General features: G+C 58.9%; 1 protein-coding gene across 7 annotated transcripts in view; it reads right to left on the bottom strand.

Moving 5' to 3' along the window:
- Window positions 1-25,689, bottom strand: part of AHDC1 (AT-hook DNA binding motif containing 1) — a 64,980-nt gene that overhangs the window by 5,487 nt on the left and 33,804 nt on the right. For 2 of the 7 annotated variants that reach the window (XM_057701947.1, XM_057701932.1), the window contains exons 3-6: window positions 16,066-16,243; window positions 10,841-10,952; window positions 10,658-10,695; window positions 5,338-10,248 (exon numbers count right to left, since the gene is read on the bottom strand). In XM_057701947.1, coding sequence (XP_057557930.1) covers window positions 5,381-10,174 — 4,794 coding nt within the window. In that variant the 5' untranslated portion in view covers window positions 10,175-10,248; window positions 10,658-10,695; window positions 10,841-10,952; window positions 16,066-16,243 and the 3' untranslated portion in view covers window positions 5,338-5,380. Of the gene's footprint in view, window positions 1-253; window positions 453-4,767; window positions 5,014-5,337; window positions 10,249-10,657; window positions 10,696-10,840; window positions 11,058-13,984; window positions 14,202-16,065; window positions 16,244-25,193; window positions 25,298-25,689 lie in introns of those variants that run through there. The other 5 variants (XR_009048396.1, XR_009048397.1, XM_057701957.1 and 2 more) reach the window with 5 other exon arrangements.

The raw sequence follows: 25,689 nt of genomic DNA on the forward strand, positions 1-25,689 counted from the left end.
TCAGGGAGTGGGGCAGGTGTTGGGGCAGAGACCTGGCAGGCACTGGTTGCACTGACCCTGGTGCCTGAGCTAGGGCTACAGCTTCTGAAGCCTCAAATTTGCTCAAGACCTATTTCTTGCCCCCCACCCCCACCCCCCGCCCCCGGGGAAGCTCTTGCTGCCTGCCCTGCCCATGGTCCCTGGTATTTCTGGTGGGGGCGTTTCAGTCCCTCCCCTGGAGAGAGATGCCCACATGGAGGCTTGTAATGAACACCTGTTTAAAGGCTGCAAACTCCATGAGGGCAGGACACTGCTCATCTTGTTCAGTGGTACCTTTAGCACCAGATGCAATGCCTGGCCCCAGGCAGGCAGCTCATTCGTGTGGGTTGAATACAGAATTAACCTACTTCCTCCTGCCCTCCAGCACAGAGGACACTATGGTGGCAAAAGTTGTGATGACCAGGAAGGCAAATCTGCTGGGAGAAAAATCATGATGTATTATAAAATCATAAGGAAACCTTTTTTCAGATTATCTGTACCGAGAGAGGACTGGTGTGGATAGCTGTGTGGACAGAGTTTCTAGCTGACCTGAGTCATTTAGGAGCCTGGGTCCTGTTGCCCATCAGGCTTTAGGTCCCTTGGTGCGGGGCCTGTGACTTACCTTGTCTCTGGACCCCCCAGGGAGGACTCAGCCCCACTGTTAAGGCATATAACTAGGTGGTATTTTACAGCCTCCTGCCAAAGGCCCCAAACCCATACTAGAATACAAGCTCCTTCCTAGAAGGGAAGCAGGAAAAGCAGGTGAAGGAGAGCCGGCTATGGAGTCCTGAGCTTGGAGGAAAGGGTCAGAGGTGTGTGACTCACACAGACCACAGGGAGGTATTTTATTCACCCATCTACCAACCACTGATTACGTGCTTCCTGCGTGCCAGGGACGGGCTAAGTGCTTCACGGGTAATCTCATTTAATTCTCACAAGAGGCGCAGTGAGGTGACGTGACTCACCAGATCACATAGCTGGTGAGGGATGGAACCGGGCTCTGCACAGAGGCCTGTCTGCACCCACAGGCATGCTCCTAGCCACCACCCTCCAGTTTCAGGGCCTTGCTTTCTCCCTTGGGTTCTTCCGGGTCCACAGGGATGGGGGGAGATGGGAGAGGAGGAGCCTGAGAGGGCAAGCTCAAGGAGATATATTTCCAGGAAATGAGGGCTCAGGACAAGAAGGCCTGGCCTGCAAATGGCTGCAGGAGAGGCAAGAGATAGGATCGGAGGGAGGATAGCCCCAGAGAGTGGGAAGAGGAGCCCAGGAGGGGCAGGGCAGGCCTGGCTGACCCCTGACGTAAGGGCCCCTTGCTCAGGGCTAGAGGCAAGATCAGGTGACCTCTTGAGGTTTCAAGACACGGAGAGACGAAGCCCAGAGCGGCCAGGGCCTGGCCCAGGTCTGGGCATGCCTGCTGACCTGGACTGGCTGGTGGCCTTGGAAGCCGCTTCCTGATCCAGTCAGGCCCCAGCTGGTGTAACCTTGGAGGACCTGTGACATTTCTCTTGGCCTCAGGTCCAGGCCTGAGAGGGAATAGGGAGGAGAGGGGGGACTCGAGATCCCTGAACACCTCGGAGGGCCCTTCCTACCCTCCCACCCTGTCCCCAGGATCCGAAAGGGCCGATCTTCAGCCATGAGGGCCCAAGGCGGAGCCAGTCTGTCTGTCTCTGCGTTCCATCTAAGGGACTAGAGAAGATGTTTGCCGGCCTGAGCACATCCCCCCCGCCCCTCGGCCACTTCCCCCTCTGTCAGCTCAGCTCACAGACCAGTCAGGTCCCACATTCCCCACTCTGGCCCCTCTGAGCTCTCTTCTAATTCACATTGGGATGTGACCTGCCCTGGCCCACAGCTTCCTCTGCGTGGAATGCCCTCCCCCCAGTCTCCGTGTGTCCACATCTTGCCTATTCTTCAAGGTTGAGCTCAGATGCAGCTTCTTTCACAGAACCTCAAAATCCATTTAAAATGTCAAGACCCAGAAAGAGCTGTAGGGAGCATCCAACCAATCCGTCATTTTGCGGATGGGGCATCAGGGGCACAGAGTGGAGAAGGAGCGGGAAGGCAGAGTGTCCAGGCTGAGGGGTGGGCGGTACTGAGTTCAAATCATGGCTCTACCATTTACTACCTCTGGGTCCCCTGAGCAAGGTTCAGAACTGTACCTGTTTCCTCAACTCTCTGATGGGGAGGAGGGGGTGAGCACCCCCGCCTCCCAGGCTGCTGTGAAGAGTCAGCGAGGCAGTGTTGCACAAAGGGCCCAGCACGAATATATGTCCCTTTTCTCACCAAAAAGGCAGAGAGGTGACTTCTGACCCCACGCCTGGTGCATGAGCTTTGCTTCTCCCTGCCGCTTCCCACCAGGTGTCTGAGGCTCTTTGTGTGCTTGTTTTAGCCTCCTGGGGTGGATGGGCACTCTGAGGGCAGGGGCCACGTCTGCTTTGTCCTCCCTGTGCCTGGCATCAGGACGGGCATGGAAGGGCTCAAGATGTGACGCTGAGCTCAGTGACTGCTCCCCCTGTGCCCAGGGTCAAAAGGGTTCACTGCTGGTTGGTGAATGAGTGTGTCACTGTCCTCCCTGCTTAAAGCCCTCTGTTGACAGTGACACTCCGTTAACAGTGTCCCTCCCTCCGTTAGCTCTTCTTCCTCACCATTCTTCCCTGTATCCCCAAGGCTTCTGCACTCCCACAATGCTTTTAATCAGTCCTCGGCACTGGGGGGTTTGCCCCAGATGAGGGAGTGTGTGCCACCTTGGATAAAGAAGTGGGGACAGCCCTCCCAGCACCATGGTCCGAGCCACCACCACTGCTTGCCTGGGCTACCGCAGCCAGTCTCCCTCCTTCAACACCAGCCCAGCTCCACTGCAGCCCACAGCATTCCAGCCAAGAACCCTTCAATGGTTCCCCATTTGTCTTGGAACAAAGTTCAAACTCCTTCCATTGTGCTGCGTGATCCGGCCCTGCCCCCTCACCCCTGCACTCAGTGTTACTGTCTTCCCATCAGCTCCTCAAAGCTGAGCTGCTTCCTGCCTCAGGGCTTTCCCCACTGCTGTTCCCTCTGCCCAGAATGCTCTTCCCTATCTAGCTGACGTCTCCTCATCTTTCAGGCATCAGCCTCAGCATCTGGTCAGCTGGCTGCAGGCCCTCATGGCCTCCTAGCTTTTCTTCTCTTGCACAGCTCTTTCTACGGTGATAATTATCAAATGCTCTGTGTCATTCTGTTTACCGTCTTTCCCACTAAACTGGAAGCCCCCTGAGGACCAGGACCTCATTTGTGGTGCTCACTGCTGTATCCCCAATGATGTGTCACCCACTGGCAGACAGTGGGTGCTGGACAGATGTCTCTTGAACAACTGAATGCATCGGTTTGAGGACAGCGCTGTCAACTCCCAGCTCTGAGTGGGGAGCGGGGCCAGAATGTGGGGCTGGATAGAATCCCAGTTCCTCCTGCGTTCAGGCCTCACTGGATGGTTCCATTATGTATCTCACTGAGCCGTGACCTGCCTAAACACCCAGCCCCCACACCCGCTTATTTCCCCCCCAGAGCCCGGGAGGAAAGGTTTTCGGATTATTTCACATTTCTGGATTATCCATGAGACATCTCCCCTCCAGTGAGAAGGATCGAGAGTTTGACATTTTAAACCCTAAGCAGCTTCTCCCTGGTCTGCTTCAGATCTGCGGCTCTGCTGCTTGCAATGAGGTGCATGGGGAATGGAAGGCCATTTTAATCTTGGTCTGGTTTCATTAGCAGGAAAAATACGCTGCCCCTCAAGAAAGCCTGGTCCATTGCCTGTGCCATGCGGAGTTTCAAGAGCCCGAGAGATTATCAAAGTCAATTTCCTTGAACAGATTGGGAAACAGAGGCAGGGGGTAGGTGGAGGAGGGGCAAAGGCTTGGTCAAGGGCATGTAGCAAATTGGCCAATTGGGGAGTGGTCCTTCCCCAGCCCTCCTGACTCCCATGCCCTTTGCCATCTTCAGGCACCCAGGGAGCTGAGGTCAGGCAGAGAGGGGGTAATAAGTTTCCACCGACATGACTTCAGGACCCTGAGTCACACTGGCCTTGAATAGCCTTCCCAGAGCAGGGACGGGGCTTTCCAGGAGCCCTGCTATTCCTTCTCCAGGAAAAGACACTCCCTGGAGGCTGCAGTAGCAGCAGAGGTGGGGGAGTGAGGGGCTCAGACAGGCCCCCAGCCCCCTCCGTCACCACCCACCACGTCTGGGTCAATTTTGTGCCAGGTCTGTTTCAAAAGTGGGATCTGATGGGCCAGTTATGGCTGCATTTCTGGAGCAGGTTGTTCACCAAGAAAATGACTCCTCCAATTCTGTCCCGTTTTACCACTTTAGGGGCATTTCCCCTCTTTATTTGCCTTTTCTTAAACACAAAATCTTAAGTATACTCAAGGAGGTGACAGTACCTGATAAAACAATATCTAAATACCTAACAATATTTAACGGAATCCTCATCATCATTATCATTATTATTATTTTGGCTGTGCCACGCAATTTGCAGGATCACAGGATCTTAGCTCCCCAACCAGGGATCAAACCCGCACCCCCTGCAGTGGAAACTCGGAGTCCTAACCACTGGACCACCAGGGAATCCCCCAATGAAATTCTTAAGAAAAGCATTTGGCTTCAGGAAAGGGACTAGCTTCTTCTAGGTAGGAAACATCCTGCCTGGGGATAGAGCCACTGGCTGCAGGTTCCCGGACACAGTGAGATCCCAACACCCCTGTTGAGAAATAGCCTTTGGGGTACCTGGGAGACCAGAAAAGGACAGACTGGCCACACCCTCAGCCTGGCCCTTGCCAGGCTGCATCTTGAACTACATGAAGTTCCCAGGGAGACAAGGAAGCACGCAGGGTCAGTATCCGCGCCTCAGCGGATAATCATCCAGCCTGCTTCTTTCTTCCCTTGTCTCACGTGGGGCGATGCAAACGCCCTCCCTTGCAAGAGGTCAAGTGATGAGTGTTTCCTGGGACTCAGGGGGTCCCTGCCCAGGACCTAGCATGGATGAGGAAAATGAACGCTTGACGAACCAAACCAGATGGCCCCATCTAGTCTACAGTTCTCCAGCCGTTTCAATAACGGGACCCCCTGAATGTCCAAGCCCCTTGCTGGGTTTCCCACCCAAGAACCCATCTCCTCCCCAAGACTGTGCCCAACTTCTAACGCCAGACTCCTTGAATCCTAACTCTGATCCCTAATCTCGTCCTCAAATCCTTCCTGCTCATCGCTATACTTCTTGCCCAAGCTCTAGTGTCCTCATCCCACCCCACCCTCACACCCCCAGGCTTCTGCCCATTGCACCCACAGCCTCAGACTCACCCAGGAACAAAACCTCGAGGTCCAGTCGGCACTTCAGTTGGCACTACAGGGAGGTGACGGTGAATGTGTCCTCAGGGTGAGGTTCCGCCATGGGCCCCAGGAAGCCGCTCTTGGGGCCCCCCCCCAGGCCGGGATGCGCCTGCGGCATAAAGCCCGGATACCTGTAGGCGGTATCCTGCAGGGGCAGCAGCGAGTCCCTCGGCACGGGGGACAGGGTCAAGTCACTAAGGAGTGGGCAGCCATAGCCAGCAGAGGCTGCAGCGGGGCCACGGGGTGGGCCGGGCGGCCGGGCCATCTCCAGGGGCTCCTTGTCGGCCTTAGGGGTGGCCGGTGGGCTAGCCAGGTGTGGGGCACTGAGGCACGCGGCCTCCGTCCTGCCCAGGAAGTCAGCCAGCAGCCCTGAACCCACCTTGCCCTCATAGGGTGGGCTGCGGGCAGCTGAGCCTGGCGGGTACCAGTAAGCCGTACCCTTGCAGCTGGGGGAGTCGTAGTGAGGCTGGCCCAGCGGCAGGTCCCGGCAGCTCAGGTGGGCCTGGGCTGCCGCCGCGTGGCCCAGGCTGGCCCCCTGGAGCCCGTGCTTGAGGGGCTCGCAGGCAGCCAGCTTTGTGGGAGGCGGCCGCAGCTCTTCCTTGAAGCCCAGGGTGGGTGAGCAGGTGGGTGAGTAGGCCTTCTGCAGGCCCGCATCAAACACCGTGGGCGGGTGGGCCAGCAGCGGGAAATGCTTCCCGTCCAGCTCGGGGGCACCCAGGCTGGGCGAGTCGCAGTGGAAGCCTTGACCAAAGGTGCCATCAGACGGTGTGGACGGGTTCATGGAGTAGGGTCCCATGAAGTCACAGGGGTCTCGCTCGCCCACGCTGAAGGCCCTCGACTGCGAGGGCAGTGGTGACATGCTGCTGTCCCCACTGTAGTAGTCCAGGCCGAGGTCTGGGCTGTCCTGAAACAACGGGTTGACGGGCTGTGGCTTGGGGATGAACTTGGCTTTGGCCGCAGCACCACCCCGCTCCTTCTTGGCTGAGCAGGCCCCGCCGCCCCGTCCGCCCCGAGGCTGCCGGGGTCCGGTGCTCCGTTTGGACGGGTAGCCCGAGGCGGTGGCCGACGCGGATGACGGGAAGCCCAGGTGTGAGGCCTCGAACAGGTCCACCTTCTTCCGCCGTCCGCGGCCTGGCTTGGAGCTGCTCTGGAAGAGGACGCTCTGGTTCCAGTTGTAACCGGGGGCGGACGATGCCTCGTTCCAGTCCATCATCAGTTTCTCCAGGCTGGACAGGCTCGACTGGCCCTCACTGCTCGAGGCCTCACTGTTGGCACGCCGGAAACCGCCGCCAACGGGCTGATTGAACTGGGTGCTGTCAGAGGACGACTCGGAGAAGGTCTCGGACACGGCTGTCTGCTGCTTCACCTTCTGCGGTGTATAGTTGGAGATGTCCAGGATCACGTTGGGCTCGCTGACGTGGCAGTCGAAACCTGGATTGTAGAGCTGACTGAAGGCCTCTGAGGCCCAGTCCAGGCCCCCGTAGCCCTGCCGGAAAGGCCACTGAGAAGCCCCCACAAACTGCCGACAGTTCTCAGGCGAGGGCTGGAAGGAGGAGGACGACGAGGAGGCGGCAGAGGCGGCGGAGGTGGCAGAGGCTGTGGTGCCCTTGGGCACCATGTAGCCGCCAGGCGAGACAGTGCTGGCCCGGCTGTCACAGCGCAGGGGTGTGGGGGCTGAACCAGAGAAGGGGGCCCCCTCAGAGCTGTTGAAGAAGGAGGCCTTGCTTGGTGGCAGGCAGGGGCCCCCAGTGGGCGGTGGGGCATAGCCAGCGCTGTGGGCGCTGCTGGGTGAGGCAGGTAGGCTGTTGCCACTGCCGTAGGCAAAGCTGCAGTCCTTGCTATTAGCACAGTCCTGGCCCGTAAAGGGCTTAGAGGGGGCAAAAACACTTTGTCCAGCCCCATAGCCGGCGTACTGCGGGGGGTAGGTGTTGCCGGGCGGGTGGGTGGTAGGTGAGCGGGCCACAGCAGAGGGTGGGGGAGCCAGCTTTGGGAAGGTCTCAGCTGCCCGGCAGTCTGAAGTGGCTGGGGTTAGCCCATAGCTCGCTGCCCGGCCCGGTGGGAAGGTCTGGCGAGTGGGCAGAACAGGCTGGAAGGAGGGGTCCGCCCCAGCCCCGCTGCTGCCCACTGCCACTGGGCTGGCCTTGGCTCCGCGGCCGGGGAAGGTGGCCAGGCCCCGCTGGGCAGGCAGGGCGCTGGTAGGGGGCCCTGTATAGGTGCCTGATGCCTTCCGGGACTCGGGGCGAGAGGCTGAGAGGGCGAAGTCCAAGAGGTCGGAGGAGTCATCCGAATCCAGCAGTGAGCGAAAATAGCCGGTGAAGAGGTTTTGGCGCTCCTGGCTGAGCTCAGTCTGGCCTGCAGGTGCGGCTGTGCTGTAGTAGCTGCCACGGCCCGAAGCCCCGCTCTCTAGCCCCGTGGAGGCAAAGGCCCGGGCCTCAGTCCCCTGGAACCCGCAGTTTCGGCCAGCTTGCCCGCCTGGGTGCCCATGGTGAGGGGCCCAGCCACCACCTTTGTCCCCAGCCCACTCAGTGCCCGCCTCCCCAAAGCCTGGGCCGCTGGGCACCTGCTCTGGGAACAGAGTCCCGTTCTTGCGGGACCGCCTCTTGCGTTTGGGCTTCCCAGTCACGGCGTCTACCTCCCCCCGGCCCCGTTTGCGTGGGTGCCCCAACTCAGTGAGGCCAGGGCCCCCAACCCCAGCAGCTGCCACTGCCACCACCTTCTTTTTCTTGCCGATGCCCTCAAAGAAGTCACTGAAGGAGCACCGGGCTGCCTTGGCAGCCTGGCCCCCACCCCGGCCACCAAAACCGCCTGCTTTGCCACCTCGCCGTCGGAAGCCCTGCACACGATGCAGGAAGTGGGAGATGCTCTGGGTGTCGGGTGCCTGGTGCACTGACTCGGGCTCACTCGGTGTCCAGCAGCGGGGTGGTGAGCACCGTCCAGCGCACTGGCTCTGGCGGTTCAGGAAGGCCAGCTTGGCGAGGACGTCCGAGTACTCAGCCTTGCTGTCGTTGGCGTCCGCTGCGTAGGACGGCTGGGGAGATGCCAGCTTCTGCTTCCGCCGCCGCCGTTTCTTCACCTCCGGCACGGCCATGGTGGCCGCTGCCACCGTGGCTGCCTCGGCTGCCACCACCGCCGGCTCCTTAGGCTTGCCGGGGCCCAGCAGCAGGTTCTTAGGAGGGCGGCCGCGCTTGCGCTTCAGAATGATGGGCATCTCGCCGGGGGGGAAGACCACCACCACGTTCCGCCCGTTGTTCTTCATCTTCAGCAGGGGGGTGGGCTCCGCCGACACACGCAGGCCCAGCTCCTTGCCGTCCACGCTCAGGCTGCTGCTCAAGGACGACACCTTGTATGTGGTCTTGTTCCGCCGCCCCAGTGACACAGGGATCTTGGCCATCTTCACCACCATGCGCCGCACGCCCCGGCACTTGCCTTTGCGGGGAGGGACCACTGGGGTCTGGGAGGATTCGGGCTCCAGTTCCGGGACTGGGCCTGGGCCGGGCAGGGCAGGAGGCGGCGGCGGTGGCAGTGGCTCAGCCAGGGCAGCCACCAGCCCTGTGGGCATAGGCAGGGGCAGCAGGCGGCCCTCGGGTCCGGCGTCTGCCTTGCGGCCCCGACCGGCTTTCCGTCGGCGACACAGGATCTTTGGCCTATCAGTGCGCCGCAAGGCGTATTTGGGGTGACCCTCAGGCCCAGGAGGGCCGTGGGGTGAGCACAAGTCCAGGCGCAAGGGTTCAGCCAGTGGGCAGGGTCCCAGGGGCTGCTGGGGCTCTAGACGGCGGCCAGGGACATCAAGCAACTTGGGCAGGGGGTCAAGTGCCTGAGGGTCAAGCAGCTGTGACTCCAGGGAGTCGGGCAGGGTATCCAGGGCCTGTAGAGCCAGGCCCGGCAACCCCAGAGGGTCAGCAAGAGGTTGCAGGGGCGGCAGCTCCAACGCTTCCCCGAGCGGCTCCAGTGCCTGCGGGTCCAGGAAGCGGGGCTGGGGGTCCAGGAGCTGAGGCTCTGGCTCAGGAGATGGTGGCTCGAGGGCCTGGGCCTCCAGCAGCTGGGCCTCAGGGCAAGTAAGGGAGGCCAGCTCACTAAGGATGTCGGCGTCAGCGAGTTCTGAGTAATCAGGGCCGTCCGGCTCGGGCTCTGGTGGCAGGCCGGTGGCTGCGGCCGTGGCTCCAGGGCTACGGCCTTGGCCAGGCTGGGGACTGTCCCTCGGCTCAGGCTCAGGCTCGTAGAGGGGGTGGCTGGGCCGCTCAGATTTGGCGTGGGGGGTGGCCCGCTCCTCAGGGCTGCGGATGCTGTTGGCCAGGCTGGGTGAGGAGAAGAAGCTGTACTGAAGGTCCCCGGGGGGCGGGGCAGGAGGGCGGCTGAGCCGGAGCCCACCGCAGTCCAGGTGCACGCCGCTGTGCTGCAGGTCCTGGGAGAGCCGGGTCAGGTCCTTCATGATGTCGATCAGCTGGACCACTGGACGCAGGTTCACCCGCCCGTTGTCCCAGCACCGTCGGGAGCTACTGCCGTCTCCCGCGGGTGTGGGGCAGCAGGCCTGCGAGACAGGACGGGCCGCCCTCGGGGGCAGCGGGTCGTCCCCCTTGGCAAGGACTGGTGGGCGCCGGGTGCTGGGGTCCCGGCGTGGGGGTGGGCGTGGGTTCTCGGAGAAGGTGTGGGCGAAGGCCTTGTCGGGCGGGCTGGCAGGGGGCCGGGCGGGAAGCAGGGGCCGGGGGGTGGGGGGGCCGCCGGGGTAGTACTTGGGCTCCCGGAGGTAGTCAGGAGAGCTGCACACGGCACTGGAAGTCACCACCAGGCCCTGGGGCTTCACACGCATCCTGACCTTGTCCTCCGCGGGCCGCCGGGCGGGGCCGGGGCTGACATGAGGGTGCGAGAAGCCGGGACCAGGACCTGCCGGGCAGGACAGGCAGGAGGTCCCTCACTAGAATACCCAAGTCCTCATCAGCTTCCCATGACCTCAGTGGTCCCCTGCACCCCTCTCCTGAGTCTCCTCCCGAAGCCCCATCCCCTTGTTGACCCCCAGCTTTTCCTAAACCACCACATGCACCATGAACCCCCCTGGGCCCCAGTTCCACTAGTGACAGCTCACCCACTTTCGTCTAGACCCTGGCTAAGGGCTGGGGGAGAATAATTCACCTGCTTTTGAGAGGGATGCCCATCAGCAGGGTGGAACAACCACTCCAGATCAAAGTTAAGGAGAGGGCCTGGGCCCTGTCAGAGGGCCCGGAAGTTCTACCAAGGACATGGCCTCTTCCTTCTTGCCCCATCCCCGGGCTCCAGGAGAATCCCGGCCACTCACCCTCGGCTCTGCCGCCTGGGCTGTCACACTGGAGATCTCTGTGGGCGAAAGGATAGGCAAGAGGAGATCTCAGCGGTCTGGTGGCCACAGCCCAACCACTGCCCACCTGCCCACTGGGCCTGGTCTCCCACACATACCAGCCCCAGCTCCCCATGTACTCCCTCCAGTGCACACCCGGCTGACCTGGAAGAGAGAGGGCCCCCGTGCCTGGGGGCTCTGCCAGTCGCTGGCTGTCAGCTGAGGGCGTTGTGGAGCAACTTCGGCCTGAGCCCAGGCCTCGGGGCGTGGACAGCGCCTGGAAAGGACCATCGCAGCTCAGGTTTAGTGAGCACCTACTGCGCGCCAGGCACTGGGCTGGAAGCTGTCCAGGCATCGTTTCATTTAATTCTTCATACCAATCCTGCGAGGTAGGGGCTATTAATAACCCCATTTTGCAGATGAGGAAATGGAGGCTCAGAGATGAAGTAACATCATTCATTCATTCATTCATTCATTTATATCTCATTATCTATGGAGTGCCTACTTAGCATAAGGACTGGGTAGACAAACGCTGATCAGATAATCATAAATGACTTAATTATTAGTGGGATAAGAGCTGCAAAGAAAAACTGAAGAGTGCCTGAGGTCAGAGGTTGAACAATTACACCAGGGAGTCAACAACAACAAAAGCTCATGCTCTGGGGACACTTTCTCTGTTGCCAAACACTGGACTAAGCGCTTGATAGGGATTATCTCATCTAAGCCCCCTGCAAACCTGAGATCAATACAATTATCATCCCCACTCTTATAGCTGAGGAAACCATCCGCTAGAAGGTGGTAAGCACCATGAAGGCAAGCATTTCCATCCTGCTGACTTCTGTGTGTATCTCCCAACACCCGGATCAGCACATGGCCCACAAATGGGCTTCAAAAAATATTTATTGAACAAATGAATGAATGAGGCACACGGAACAATCAGCCTTGCCTTTCCCCATGAGGCTCTCTCTCATTCCTCTCCAGACCCAAAAGGGGGACCCAAGTAGGAGGTAGAAGGATGGAAGAAAATTAAGAATGTGTAAAGAGACATTCTCTGCCCCCCGCCCATGCCACCTCTAACCTCGATCCAGCCCCTGCTACATATTTCTAGAACCCTCTTTATTTCACTTTCACAGTATTTATCACGACTGCAGCCAATTACTTGCATGACTGGCGGTTCAATGTGTCTCCTCCTCGAGGGGGCTCTTCAGGGACAAGGACTGCTTCGGTCTTGTTTACCATTGGGTCCCCTGACCCCAGGGCCTGGGTTATGGATGCTACATAAATATTTACCAAAAGGCTCCCTGAGCTGGTCAGGGCAGAGTTGGGATTTAGATCCTGGCATGTCTGACTCCCAAGGGAGGCTGGGGACTCAGGGCCCCGGCTGATCCCCAGAAGCTGGGGTTTGGGAGAGCAGGGAGCTGAATGGGCCCTGGCCACTGGGAGGATCCCTGCCCAGTGTTGTTACTCCACAGGAAGACTGCAGAGCTGACTCGGAGACACGACCGTGTGCGCAGGGACACTCATCCACTCCCTTGGGTAAGCAGCAATTTGCAATCCATGAAGCACCTCCACATACATGACCCGCTGAATCTTCACCGAACCCGGGAGACATGGTTCATTATCTCCATGTTACAGAGGAAACAGGCTCAGAGCAGTTGTATAACTTGCCTGAAGTCACATAGCTGCTAAGTGGCAAGACTCCTAATTCTGCCAAGTTCAAAGCCTCCTTCCATTCCCAGCTCCTGCAACTCTCCTTTGGCTACTCCTGAAAGTGCTCCTTCTAGAGCTGTGGACTCATTGAAGGCTGGAAGGAACCTTAAAAATCATCTAACCCACTGGCTTCCAAACCCTGGGCCTGGGGGTGCTGTGTAACCTTCCAGACACCCAGACCCTAGTCCAGGGCAGTCTGACTCATAAATCTGAAGGGACATCTGGGAGTCTGTATTTTTAATCAGCTCCCCCAGTGGGTACACTGTTCTAGTGCCACCTCATGCCCCTCCCATCTTACAGATGAGGAAACGGAGACGAGACGAGAGAAAGAGACTTTGCCCAAGACCACGAAACGGCACGGGGAGGGCCCCTTTGTCGCTTATCCAAGCATAACATCACTGTATTGCTGCAGGTCCCAGGCCTCAGCTGTTCCTCATCGTCCCACTTACTCGATCACTCAGGGTTCTGTTCTCTTTCGTGCCTGTCTGCAGACGGTGGCCTGGCCCCTTCTACGCTAGGCTCCCTCTGCTTCAAGAATCTCACCGTTGCTCCTGCAGGAAGGACTGTGGGTTCGACGCTCACAAAGGAGGGAAGGGGCTCAGACTCTGGAATCCCCAGGTCCGATTTCCAACGGTATGGCTGACCCCACAGCTCCTGCTACCCTCTTTTGAGGTGCCTACCAGAAGCCACCGTCCCTCCCTCCCTGAGGGTGGGGCTCACCAACCCTCCCTGTGCTGGAGACCTCCCACTTGGGGCCTGAGGGTGTGATCTTGGCAGAAGAGAGAAACCTCCTCTCCAGTGCTTGCTTCTGTTCCACCCACCCGTGAAGACCTTTGGGCATGTCATCCTGCCAGACCTCCTGACTCTGTCCACTGCTCTCTCTTGCAGCCTCCAGGATCTGAGGGAAGCAGCTGGCTCCCCTCCCCACCACACCCAGGCAGCCATTTTCTTGGACCCCTCCCAAGGGCACCACCTATCCCATGTCTGTGGACAAACTCGAAAAGGTTCTTCTGTCCGTCTGTCTGCTTCTGGGTCAGTATGTCTGAGCCTGCCTTTGGGGACACCAGCTGGCTGGGAGGGGGCTGGGGGCCCCAACCTGCTGTGCACAGTGCCGGGAAGGGCCAGCCCACATCCTTGAGTCCCCAGCCCCACCCTCCCCCGCTGCGGCTGTGACCACCCCACCCCTTCCCCAGCCAGCCTCCCCCTCCCCCACCCACAGCCTCCCCAGGGGAGCCAGGCTGCCAGCCCCAGCTCTCACTTCCGGCCTCATGACCCTCTCTCCAGCCTGCACACTCCTCCCCCCCAACACCATTTCCCTCCCAGCCGGAATGAAGGCCCAGGGATGTCCTCAAATGGAAATCTCTGCATCAAAGGGGCTATCACGGCTGCTGTGAAACTTCCCCTATCACCTCCCTCCAGGGCCTCTATCTCCCAGGATCTGCCCCCTCAGGAACTATACATCACCCCTCTCAATTTCCTTCTCTTCAGTCCCCTCCCACCCATTCAATTGTACCTGACGATCTTCTTCCAACCCGACTCCAGACCAAAATCATAACAAAAATAACAATGATGAAAAAAGTGACGGCAGATGTCACTTACGTAGTATGTAAAGGGAGGCTCAGAGAGGTTAAGTAATGCCCTTAAGGACAAACAGCCATGACAGGGAAGAGCTGGAGCCTGCACTTAGGTTTATTGGGCTCCTCTAAACCAAACTTCTTCACTGTCCAGAGTCAGCCTCCTCCCCTGCAGCTTCCTCTAACTGTCCTAGTCCCAACCACCAGTTCTAATTTTTGACTTCTAATCTACCCCCTCCCAGCAGCCTCTTCACCCCTCCCACCTGGGTCATCTAATGCACTACCCTCCCTCGCCACTAGGTGTCCCCTTAGAGCCACTGATGCCCCCAAGGGGAGCAAGCCCGCCCCGCCCCCTGGAATCATCAGGGCTCCCCCCCCCAGCACAGCACACCCCACCCCACCCTACCCCCAGCCACACAGAGCTCCTTTGTGCAGCCCTTGCCCACCCCCTTCCTGCCCAGAGCGGGGCACCTGGCAAGCAGGTCTGCCCTAGAGCCGCCCCCTGCCAGCCCCCTGCCCTGGGTGCCAGGTGTGTGGGCACCACCGCCAGCTCTGGCTGAACCCAAGGGTCACCCTGCCGGGCGGCCCTCCCTTCCTCTCTCCGAGGTCACCCAGGGACTGTGCTTCCCGCCCTGCTCCGCCCCCATCCCCTCCTGCCCTTGGCCCTTCCAGACTCCTGTCCTTGTCTTTCCTTCTGTCTCCCGGAGGACTCCCCTCCTCCAGCCCCACCAGGCCCTCCCCACAGCCTCTCACCACCGCCCACCTCCTTCCCCTGAGAGCTCCTTGTTCCGCCACCCCCCCCTCCCCGCCCAGGTCTGAAGAACTCCTCCTCCTGGAAAGTTGCTGCTGGAAAGGAAGTGACTTCAGCAATTTGGCCACAAGGCTGGGCACTGCTGAGCCCAGCTCAGCTGAAGGCTTGCCCAGCCCACCTCTAAAGCACAAACGGAGCCACGTGCACACACCACCCCCAGTGTGCAGCCGGAACCCTGAACACGCTTTCCTGGTGACATGCGGAAGGATCTCTGTGTACACACCCCACCCCACCCAAGTGTACTCACATATCATCCCAGTGTGTTCAGATTCTTGTCTACACAACTCTCCAGTGTACACTAGCACTCTGCACACAAACACCATCCTGCGTGGCACACACAACACTCCAGTCTCCCCACACCTGCCCAGGACACACTCTGAATCTTGCACACTCACTCCAGTGTACCACACACACCAGCCTTTGAATGTCCCCCAGCCCAGTCCACTTACACTCTTGTGTACAGAACCCTGCACACCTACGGAAAGAGTCCTACACGTGCCTGCCTGCACATAAGCCAGAGTACCTGCACACAAGATGCCGAGATGCTATGTACATTTACAGTCGCATACACCCAGCTCTGCATCCTCCCACAGCCAAAGCTCCCCACCCTTACAATCCCAGGAGGCCCCACCCCCAGACCTCAGGCCCCAGGAATGCTCTTTTGGAAGTTGGGTGGGGTCCCCAGGCAGGCTGGGCTCTAGGGAGCTTCCTGGAGCCCGAGGCTTCATGTGTCAGTTCAGGGAGTTGCCTCTGCAGGGCAGGGCAGCCCCACCTGGCCTCTGTGGCTCCTGAGCCTGGGTGGGCTGATCTGGGCCCAGGGTAGGGAGGTGGGTCCTGCCCCCACCCCTACCCCTACCCCATCTCATCCCAGGAGGGCAGCCTAGCATACCTGAACTACCCAGGTCCTCTCAGCTTCCACAGACTCTAGCAGAGAGGGGTCCTGGGGGGTCAGCTTCACACATCAGGCATTCTGGTTTCTACCTCTGCCCTGAGTTCTGGTCACTGTCACAACCCCTTTCCCTTCCCAGTTCTCTCAGGTCATCCAGGTGCAGGCAAGAGTCAGTCCTCAGACTAGGAGCCAGGACTCCGGGGAACTAGCTGTATATCCATGGAACTCACCTTTCTGGGTAATGGGGAGTCTGAGTAAGTTGGGTTAAAATATTTTGATTGTAAAGGGCCTCTTTTTGGCCTAAGCTGGGAAGGGGGAATCCCTGCTAGGACTGGGAAGGAAGTAGCCCTGATCCCCACTGCCTGGAGTGGCCAGGCACAGACCCGGCTTCCCTGTGCTCTGTTACCTGAGCAGGCTGTGCAGACTGGCCCAGCTCAGCAAGAAACACCTGTCTTCACCAGTGATTCCAGGGTGGTCTCTCCAGTGGCCTGAGAGTCGCCCCGAACCCGGGGCCCTCTGCACGCACTTAGCTGGGCAGGCTCTGGGGTCCAGGCCGATGGGTAGACAGGCAGGCAAGCTCCCATCTGTGGAAACAAAAACGGCACCCCAGACATAAGCATGGAAACAGGATCAGAAAAGACAGAGGGACCAGGAGGCCATCCGAGATGGGGCCCACTCTTGCACAGGATGAAATTGGCTCCAACCTCATTCCACTGGGGAATGTGAGCCTATCTCCTGAAACCCCAGGCACTATCTTTGTATGGGTAGGTACACGTACGCGTGAACATGAACACACACGCTATGGTGAAAAGAACTTGGCTGTGGGTGTCAGAATGGCCCTCGGCTCAACTCTTACCAACTATGTGATCTCGGGCAAGTCAGTTAACCTCTCTGGCTCTCAGTTTTCTCATCTATAAAATGGGGAGAGCTTATGAATGAGGAGAAACTATAAATGCCAAGAGCTCACTTACAATGTAGGTGTGAGAGTTGCTGTTCAAAGTGATGGTGAATGCACGTTTTCATGAGGGGTGTATACGCAGCTGGCATTCACCCTTCTCCATCAGCGACTGGTTATGTATCTCTTGTTCTCTTTAATAACCATGACCCGCCTCACCGCCCCCCTGCTTCCTGCCCATTTGTCTGCCTCCCTGAGGTCTGTACTGGAACCCAGAGGGGGTCTGGGAACCAGGCCTCACAGATTGCTTATAGGTTTTGGTTGCCTGGGAGCGTGTGTGTGTGTGTTAGACATCCTGCCTGTACAGATGCACGTCTGTGTCAGCTGTCTGCGCAAATACACCTGTGTGTGGCTTCCTGGGTCTCCTTAGCCTTCTGCATGCTTTTCTGTGTATATTTGTATGTCTATGCGAGCATATATGTGTTTAAGAGTGTACATGTAAGAGACTGTGTGTGTGTGTGAGTGTGTGTGTGTGAGAGAGAGAGACAGAGAGTTGATACTTGTGTTCAGTGTCTTCAGTTATACGTGTGGGTGTGTGCACCTGAGTATGGTCGGTTGTGTGTGTGTGTGTCCAGCTGAGCCTATGTTTGCATGCCTGTGGGGACACAGAGGTGTGTGTGCCTAATGTGTGACAAGGTGTGCCCAGCTGTGGTCAGGGGATGAGTGCCCGCGTGTGCACACTGCTCTCTGCATCTCACCGTGTCAGGAACTGAACTGGCGTCTGCCCACCTCTGACTCTCTGGGCTTGTGTATTGGGGTGGGGCATGTGGCAGATCCTCTGCTGTCCCTGCAGGTTTCCAATCTCAAGGCCTGTGACTGTGGGCACTGATGTCACTGTGGATCAGTGTTGCCTCCCTCCTACCTCTGCCTCTCTCTGGCTTTTCAGGGTCACGGCATGATGGCGTGACTGGTCAGTGTCCCTGTGGGTCTGTTTCCCTGTGGGTCAGTATGCGCTCACGTGTGTGACCTCATATGTATGTTGTATGACCTTATCATTGTGCATCTGTGTATGTCAGTGGGTCCTCGTGCCGTGTCATCGTATGTCTGTGTCAGTGTCAACATGTGTGAGTCTGTGTGCCATGGTGTACTCGTCAGCACAACAGTGCCTCAGTGTTTGTGTGGCACCTTTATGTAACTTGTCAGTGCATGTGTGTGTGCGTGTGCGCATGTGGGACCCTTTGTGAGGCAGTGTGTGTCTGTGTCACTGTGTTTGTATGCCTGCTTTCCTCCTCCCTTCCTATCTCCTGCTCTCTCTCTCTCTCTCTCTCTCTCTGTAGGAGCCAGACAACTCCCCAAGCCTGGATTAGGGACAATTTATCCACAGGCAGAGAAGGAGAATTCCAACCTGCCAGAGCCTCCCTCCTCTGATCCATCCCCCTCTTCCCCCGTGGTTGGGTGGGCACAGAAATGCAGCCGGGCAGCTCCCAAGCCCTCGGGGAGCCCCCACCTCTGCAGCTCCCCAGAGGCCCAGGAGGGCGGAAAAGATGGAAATCTGGGTGGCCCCAGAGCCCTCCAGTGGGGGTGGGTTGGCTGCCCCCCCCCATCCAGGCCCCCACAGCTCAGCTCATCTTGGCCCTGTTCTCCTACATATGATGGTGGTGGTTGGGGGGAGTCTGCATGAGGTCTGCCTGGCCCTGGGGGCTGGGGCGACCTAAGGAGTAGAGCTGCTCCCAGCCGCTCCACAACCTGATACTCCCCCACCCCCTGAAATGTAAATGACAGGGGAACTTGTGACTGTGCCCACACAGGCTGGGGGGGACGCTGGGAGGCAGGGGACAGCGTGGTGGGGGGAATGCGGCAAGGGGGGAGCCGGAGCTGAGCCGGGACGGAGGCTCCCTTCACGGTGCTCCAGGCGCAAGGCAGAATCACATGTTTCCCATTAGCTGCTCTGGCCTCCTTGTTCAGGGGGTGTTGGCTGGGGGAGATTTGTTCTGGTTGCAGACACCAGCCGAGACCACACAAGAGAGAGAGAGGAAAAGACAGAGAGAGAGAGAGAGGTTGAGCGCCAGAGAGAGAGGAAAAGACGGAGAGCAAGAAAGATACAGAGACACAGGGAGAGAAGCAGAGACAGAGAGGCACGAGAAGCAGAGGCAAGCGCGCGCACACACAAAAGCAGAGAGACAGAGAAGGGTGATGGGAGAGGCTAAGAGAGTAGGGGACAGGGACAGCAGCAGGAAAGGGGACCGAGCTGGAGAGAGGCTGGTCAGCGGGTCAGGGAGGCACAGCGTGCGAGTCAGGCCAGGCGTGACTCGGGGGCGGGGAGGGTGGCACTGGGGCTGCAAGCCTGATGGAGGGGACCCGAGGGTGACAGAGGGGGAACCTGATGCAGGGCCAGGGAGGGTAGGGGTGGTGGGTGGGGTCGCGGGTGGGCAGGGGGCGTGGCTGATCCGGAGCCGCAGGGCGGGGGCGGCCAGCGAGCCCGGAGCCTCCCGCCTCCTGCCTCCTGACCCTCGAGCCTGGGAGAGATAACAGGCCCGAATAGTGCTGACTTGCGGTTCAGAAATCCAATATCCTCCGCGGCGCACTAATCGACTACCTGAGCTCCCGGCCCGCGCAGAGCTGCCCCGATTAATCCTGCGGCTCCACAGCCTTAATTAGTTTAACAGTTTCAGGGGCAGGAGAGGCAGGGAATAGGGTCCCCCAGACCTGCGGGGACACAGCCCCCATGCCAGCCCTGCCTGGTGCCCCACCTCCCTGATCACACCTGCCCCAGCCCCAGAGGTCCTTTTCCACACCATCTGAAAAACACTGGGTCCTTCCTCCTGGGGAACAGTCCCAAGGGCTGGCACCTGGGCCAGAAGGTAGGTCTTGTGGAACCGAGACGCCCCCATCCCAGCTAGTCCCTGTGCTCATGGCCTGGATGCTTGCTCTGGGCTGCCCTTTGGGGCCCTGCCAACTGTCAGCCCCAAACCACTGTGCAACATGTCGTCTCTTTAGGGTGAGAGACAAGCTCCCAAGTTACTGACGACCCCCCCAACAGCATGAGCTAATCACACGTCACTCCCCACACCGGCATGAGATGGGCACATGGTGACATCTCACACGTACCCAACAGTCAGAGAGACAGGAGTGTGAGTGGGTGACTACCCTCCTAACAGGAAGAGCCAAGCACAGGACCTGGCACTGCCCCCCAAGCCTGAGATGGACAGATCTGATACCCCCAGACAGTACGAGACAGGAACACAGGTAGTCACCCTCACAACGGCCTAACTGACATACCACCAGGCACCCCCACCCACTATAGGATGTGAAACGCACAGAGAACCTGTCTGCTGTCTCTTTCTCACACACACACACACACACACCCCCCCACCTTCCAGGTATGACAAAGGTACAGACCCCTCCCTCCAACACACAGAGTATAATCCAGGGACATGACCTCACCCCTTCCCCAGGAGTCCTCCCTCCAGACTGCAGGATGGGTAAACGACATGTCACCCCAGGCTGCTTTGGACAGGTGACAGCCCACCCCACCCCTCCCCCATCACTGCCAGTCTGGTGGTGCTGTCCTCTGCCTGCAGAGGCGTCACAGCTCACAGGGCATGAATGTCACCCCAGCACTGCCAGAGCCGGGCACAGCCACACGTTGCCCCAGTGACAAACACCACTGGCCCCAGGAGGTGGAGGCGCACAGGGCTCTGGGCGTGACCTTGCTCCCTGGACACCAGGAGGGGAGGTGCCATGGCCTCCCTCCGGGGTAACCCGGTGGCCCGGAGCTGGGGAAGATGAGAGCTGGGAAGAAAGCCACCTGGGCACACAGAAAACCTGAAAATGCCACCTCCCCAAGCAGCCACCCCCACCCCATTTCTAACCGAGTGTAGTTGTTATCGAGGGAGGGGGCAGACTGCGTAGTGGAAGGAGGCTGTCACACCAAGGCCCGAGGAGCAGTTCCTACAAGACTTCTTAGAGGTGGTGGAGGGGAGGCAGGGTAGAGGCTGCTGTCACCATGCCCTCAGGGCCCAGGACCGAGGAGACAGTGGGATGATAGCTGCAGACCCCCACTGGTGAGGGGAGCCCCTCTTTAATACAAAGGCCCCCTCTCCAAATTCAGGCCACAGAGCCTGACAAGGAGGCTAAAGTCCAGGGGCATGACTCACCCAGGGAACAGGCCCAGCCTGCTGGCCAGAAAATCAGGGAGGACGGGAGCCAAGGGGCCTGGGTTCAAGTCTGAGCTCCTCCCAGGCCAAGCGGAGTGACCTTGGAGCGGAGGCTCCGTCTCTTTGGCTTTGGGGAGAGGGGAAGAGGCAGCAGCCAGGGAAGCGCTGGGGCTGCAGACCAGCAAGCAGAGCACTGGGGGCCACAAGAAGGAGGACACAGCGGGCCAAGCCCCTGGCTCCACCGCTTCCTCACCAGGAACCTCAGCCTTCTGTTCCTCAGTTTCCTCAACTGCAAAGCAGGGATGATAACGTCAGCCCCATGAGATAATGCAGCATCAAGTGGGCAGGTGCTCAGGAAGCGGGAGCTTTTTATCGAAGAGGGGAAAATAGACTAAGAGAGGGCAGGAGACTTGTCCAAGCCACAGAACAAGTTAGTATCCGCTGAACTCAGGCTTCCCACCTGAAGCTGTTTCTTTAAGACTGCTTAGAGATCCACAGTGTGTGTGTGCGTGCGTGTGTGCGCACGCCCGCACATGCACACATTTGTGTGTTGAGGCTTACAGAGCTGCCCTACTGTCCAGTGAAGATCAAGAAAATGGATAGGAGTCTGTCGTATAGCCCGACCTTTACCCTAAACCCACTTGGCCCACCTTCACAGTTATTTTTTTTTTTTTTTTTTGGGCACACGGGCTTAGTTGCTCCGCGGCATGTGGGATCTTCCTGGAGCTGGGATCGAACCCGTGACCTCTGCATTGCCAGGCGGATTCTTAACCACTGCGCCACCTAGGAAGCCCCTTGGCCCACCTTCAAACTCTGGACCAGAGGGCCAGCTCTAATGGAGGGAGGCAACCCACACCCCAGCCCCCATGACCAGTGCCAGCACCTAGTGCTTGCAAGGACTGGGGGACTTGGGAGGTCAGTGTCTGGGGCCTTCTCATTGTACAGGAGCTCAGAGAGGGACAGGCCAAGCCTGAGGTCACACAGCATGACAGCAGCAGAGCCCAGAGCCCTGGCCACGGACAGCCTCAGAGCAGAGTTCTCTAGCCCCTGGGGTGGCTGGAGCTGGGGGGCCCTGGGGGACTGAGCAAAACGTGGCGACAGATGGCCTGCCGAGGCAGCGGCGATCTGGGCGGCTGGCAGGCATGCTCGCTCCCGCGCAGGGAAGCGGCTAATTTTAGCTGAGGCCTCGATGCCAGCTTTGTTCCCCCCCACCCACCCGCCGAGGGGGCCCAGCATGCCTTGCGTGCAACCCGCCTCCCCCAGGCACCCCTACTACCCCGCCTGGCCCCTTGGTGAGTAGTGCCCAGACCCTGGGGTCCTAGAACTGTCTGCCTGACCAGGTCTTATCACACCCAGAGGCAAGGGCTGGGCCCTGGAGGCCTGGCACCGCCTACCCCAGGGCCTGTTTCCCCTGACTCCAAGCTCATCCTGAAGAGGGGCTGTGAGCAGGAGGCTAGAGGCCACTGCCCAGACGGGGAGAGAGGGCGCGACAGCAGGGCCTGCCAGTCTTTGGGGGGCGGGGGTGCAGGACACTGTCCACCACCAGGTACTTAAGGAGACAGGACCTTTATTCCACCCCTGTCCTGAGCCAAAGAAATTCTTCTGTGCTGGAGTCCGCCTCCAGCACAGAAGCATTCGTGAGTAAGGGGGTGGGAGTCACTTTACCCGCTCCCTGTTCTTAATAACCCTGATTTTGCTCCGGAAACTCAAAGTACTTTAAAGAAGTCAGAGACAGAGCAAGGGTAGTACCCCCCATGCCACTGGGGGAAACTGAGGCACACACTGAAACAGCCATCATCGAAGCAGGGGAGGAACGAATCCCAGAAATCGATGAGGGAGGCCTAAACATACTCTTCTTTGAGTTCTTGGAGCCAGGGGGCTTCTTGGGCCAGCTCAGCCCCTAGGACTACCCTCTGCCTCCACCAGGGCTGGTGGAAGGTAAACTAGGTGGCTGAAGCCCGTCCTCTGAACCCTGGGAAGGGAGGCCTGGCACTCTTGGGTTCTTGTTGCCCCGCCCCCTGTTGGCTCTTTGACCTTTGAACCTTCCCACTTCATCTCAGGCTCAACTACATGTACCAAATGGGGTGCCAGGACATCTGGCCCCCACTTGAAAGGGGACTCCTTTGGGGTGACTCTGGAGGGCCCCCCCTCCCAGTTCCAACCCAGAGGCCATGAGGGGAATGACCAAGTGGGAAATACAGAAAGAAGACTGAAAAGAAATCTATGTATTTTGGAGGAAAGAGTCGGAAGAAAAGAATGAGAGAGAAGGAGAAACCAAGGCAAAGAATCAGATTCAGGAAGAGAGAGACAGAAAGAGGAAGAATGTGAGGGTGGAATGAGGATGAGGAGGCAGAAAGAGATGAGGCGGGCGGGGATGAGAGAGAGACAGAGAAAAAGCTAGAGGAAGGAAAAGAGCAAAAAGGAGACTTGGGAAGAGAGGGATAGAGGAGGGAAAGACAAAGAGACAGAGAGACGGGCAGGATGAGGCAGAGACAAAGACAGAGAGAGAGAGCAAGACACATGCAGAGGGGAAGAAGATGGAGAAGGAGCTGCCACAGACAGGGCAAAAGGCACAGGGAACTGAAGACACCACAGGGAGCTGGAGACAGAGGGACTGACACACCCGAAGACCAACAGAGACAGAGGGAGAGGGTGAGACGCACTCAGAAACTGGGGAGGGAGGAAGGGGGAGACACTAAGTGATAAAGTGTGTGGCTGGGGGGGGCAGCAGGAGTAGACAGAGGCAAGGAGGGAGGGGGCCTGAAGAGGAGGAGGGGGAGATGTCATCGCCAGAGCTGGGGAGGGGGAGAACAGAGGACAGAAATGGAATGTGGGTCTGGGCATGAGGCTCACAGATGCATCGGCTCTGGTTTCAGCTGGGGCAGTTGGCTGCTGGGGGGGTGGTGGCAGGGAGAAAGGAGCAGAGCTGACAAGGGAGGGGGGGCCTGTTGCCATGGCTGCGGGCACGGCAGGGGCACAGTCTGCTGGCACTTGGAGTTCTGGGCATGGTAGGGGGCTGACCGAGGGGAAAAGAGGGGGGCGATGAAGAAGGCTGGCCCCTGCCCTCGGGGCTCTACCAGGAAGAAAGTTTGCAGAGAGGATGGGGGGTGTTGGGAGCTGAGGAAGGCTCTGGGCCCTGCTCCACTCTATGGGGGGGCACCGCTTTCCGGGCTGCCTGTGGGCATCCCTGGTTCCCACCCGTGCCTCAGGCTGGACTCCGGGGATCTTCTTTCTCTGTCCCCTCCAGTCTAGCTGAAGATCCTGCATGCTGCTGCTGCCGCCGCCGCTTCTGCTTGCAGGGGAGCGGCAAGATTGTGAATTCAGGATCTGTAATCCTAACGCAGAGCCCAGGCCTACCGGGCTCCAGTTGCCAAGGCGACGGAGGGTCAGAGGGCAGCGCGGGGCGCCCGCTCCTCCAAGTCAGAATCCCAATTGTTAAAGCCCAAGAATAAACAGCTGAAGCGGCCATGGGGGGGCCGGGAGGGGGGTTGAGGTCTGCATCGGCTCAGTGTGGTGTTGTCAAGCGAGATGTCACTAATTGTCTGAAGGAACGGGCTGAGGCAGCTCTTAACTGCTTCTGTGCCACCAGAGACACCTTGGCTGCCTAGCCCCATCCCCTGGGCCTCCCAGCATTCCACTGGGCCAGCCTGGTGGTGGGGGGAGTGCTGGCCCAGCACAATCCCTGCCTCTCTTGCACTGAACCCCTACATACTTTGGCTCCCAACATGCCTCCCTGCCCAACTTAGAACCTCCCACCTGCAAGCTACATGCTTTATGTCCCCAGAACCAGTACCCCCCAATTACTGGAACCACATTACTCCTTATAGCCCAAAACTGCCACTTTGGCCTGCAAAAGCCCTCTCAGATCCTCCAACATCTCTTAGTCCTCATCCTCCCAAAAGTCAGGGATTCTGGTACAAAGTGTGTGGTTTGCAGAGGAAAACAGATTTCAGGTTGTTCTGATCATTGGGGGTGGGGAAGCCTTCCTATGGGGAAAGGGAAGGTCTATGGCATCCTTCCGTGCAACTCCCTACTCTTAGTCACACACCGGAACTAAAGACCTGAATGGAGCCTGGAAACCTGGTTTCTAGCTTTGATTGTTTTACCTACTTACTGTGTGACTTTTGCCAGGGTATTTTCCCTCCACGAGCCTGTCTCATCATTCATTATCCATCCTAAACATGTAGTAGTGTCTATTCTGACCTACGCCATGTCTGGAACCCCTGCCCAAAGGAACTTCCAATCCAGTGGGTGAGAAAGGCTCATAATACATGGTAGAGAGCAATCAGAGATCCATCAGGTAAGGTATTCCATGAAAAACACGCAGCAGTCTGGTAAATCGTTCAGTGGACGCCTGCTGGTGTTAGCAGCAGTCAGTACCGGTATTACCGTTACTACAGAGGGTCGCTTAAAGGGTGTGGGTAACCAGAGAAAAGATTGGGGGGAGGTCGGCTCTGGAAGGCTTCCTGCCGAAAGTAGTACCTGGTAAGATCTGCACAGGTGGGCAAGAAAGCATAGCACTCCAGGAGAGAGGAGGTCTTGTGAGGTTCTTCAAGGGGAGCGGCTCTGTACGCTCTCAGGGTCGTGTGCTCAGCCAAGCCCAGAGCAGGAAGGGCAAGGCCTTCAATGGTCTCCCCGCCCCAGGGGGCGGCTCCGCCTCCTCCCTCACCTACTACGCCTCGAGATCTCCGGAGATCGAAGCCTGGGAGGGGCGGGCCGTCCGTGCGGACGGCTCCCGGAGATTGGTAGCACCTGGAGTGGTGTCACGCGGGGCGGGGTCAGGGCTTCGGACACGCCCCTGCCCCACCCCGCCCCCGCCCCGCTCGGGGTCCGAAGCGTGGGTCCCGGGAGGGGGCGCTCAGGCAGCCTCGCGGCCCCCACAGGTGGCGGGTGGGGCTGGGGCGCTGTCCGTGGGCTGGGAGCTGGGCGCTGGGCGCGGAAACAGGGGATCCCCCAGAGGGCCTAGCCCAGCCCGGGG

This window comes from Hippopotamus amphibius, chromosome 1 (genome assembly GCF_030028045.1).
Source record: "Hippopotamus amphibius kiboko isolate mHipAmp2 chromosome 1, mHipAmp2.hap2, whole genome shotgun sequence".
NCBI lineage: Eukaryota > Metazoa > Chordata > Mammalia > Artiodactyla > Hippopotamidae > Hippopotamus > Hippopotamus amphibius.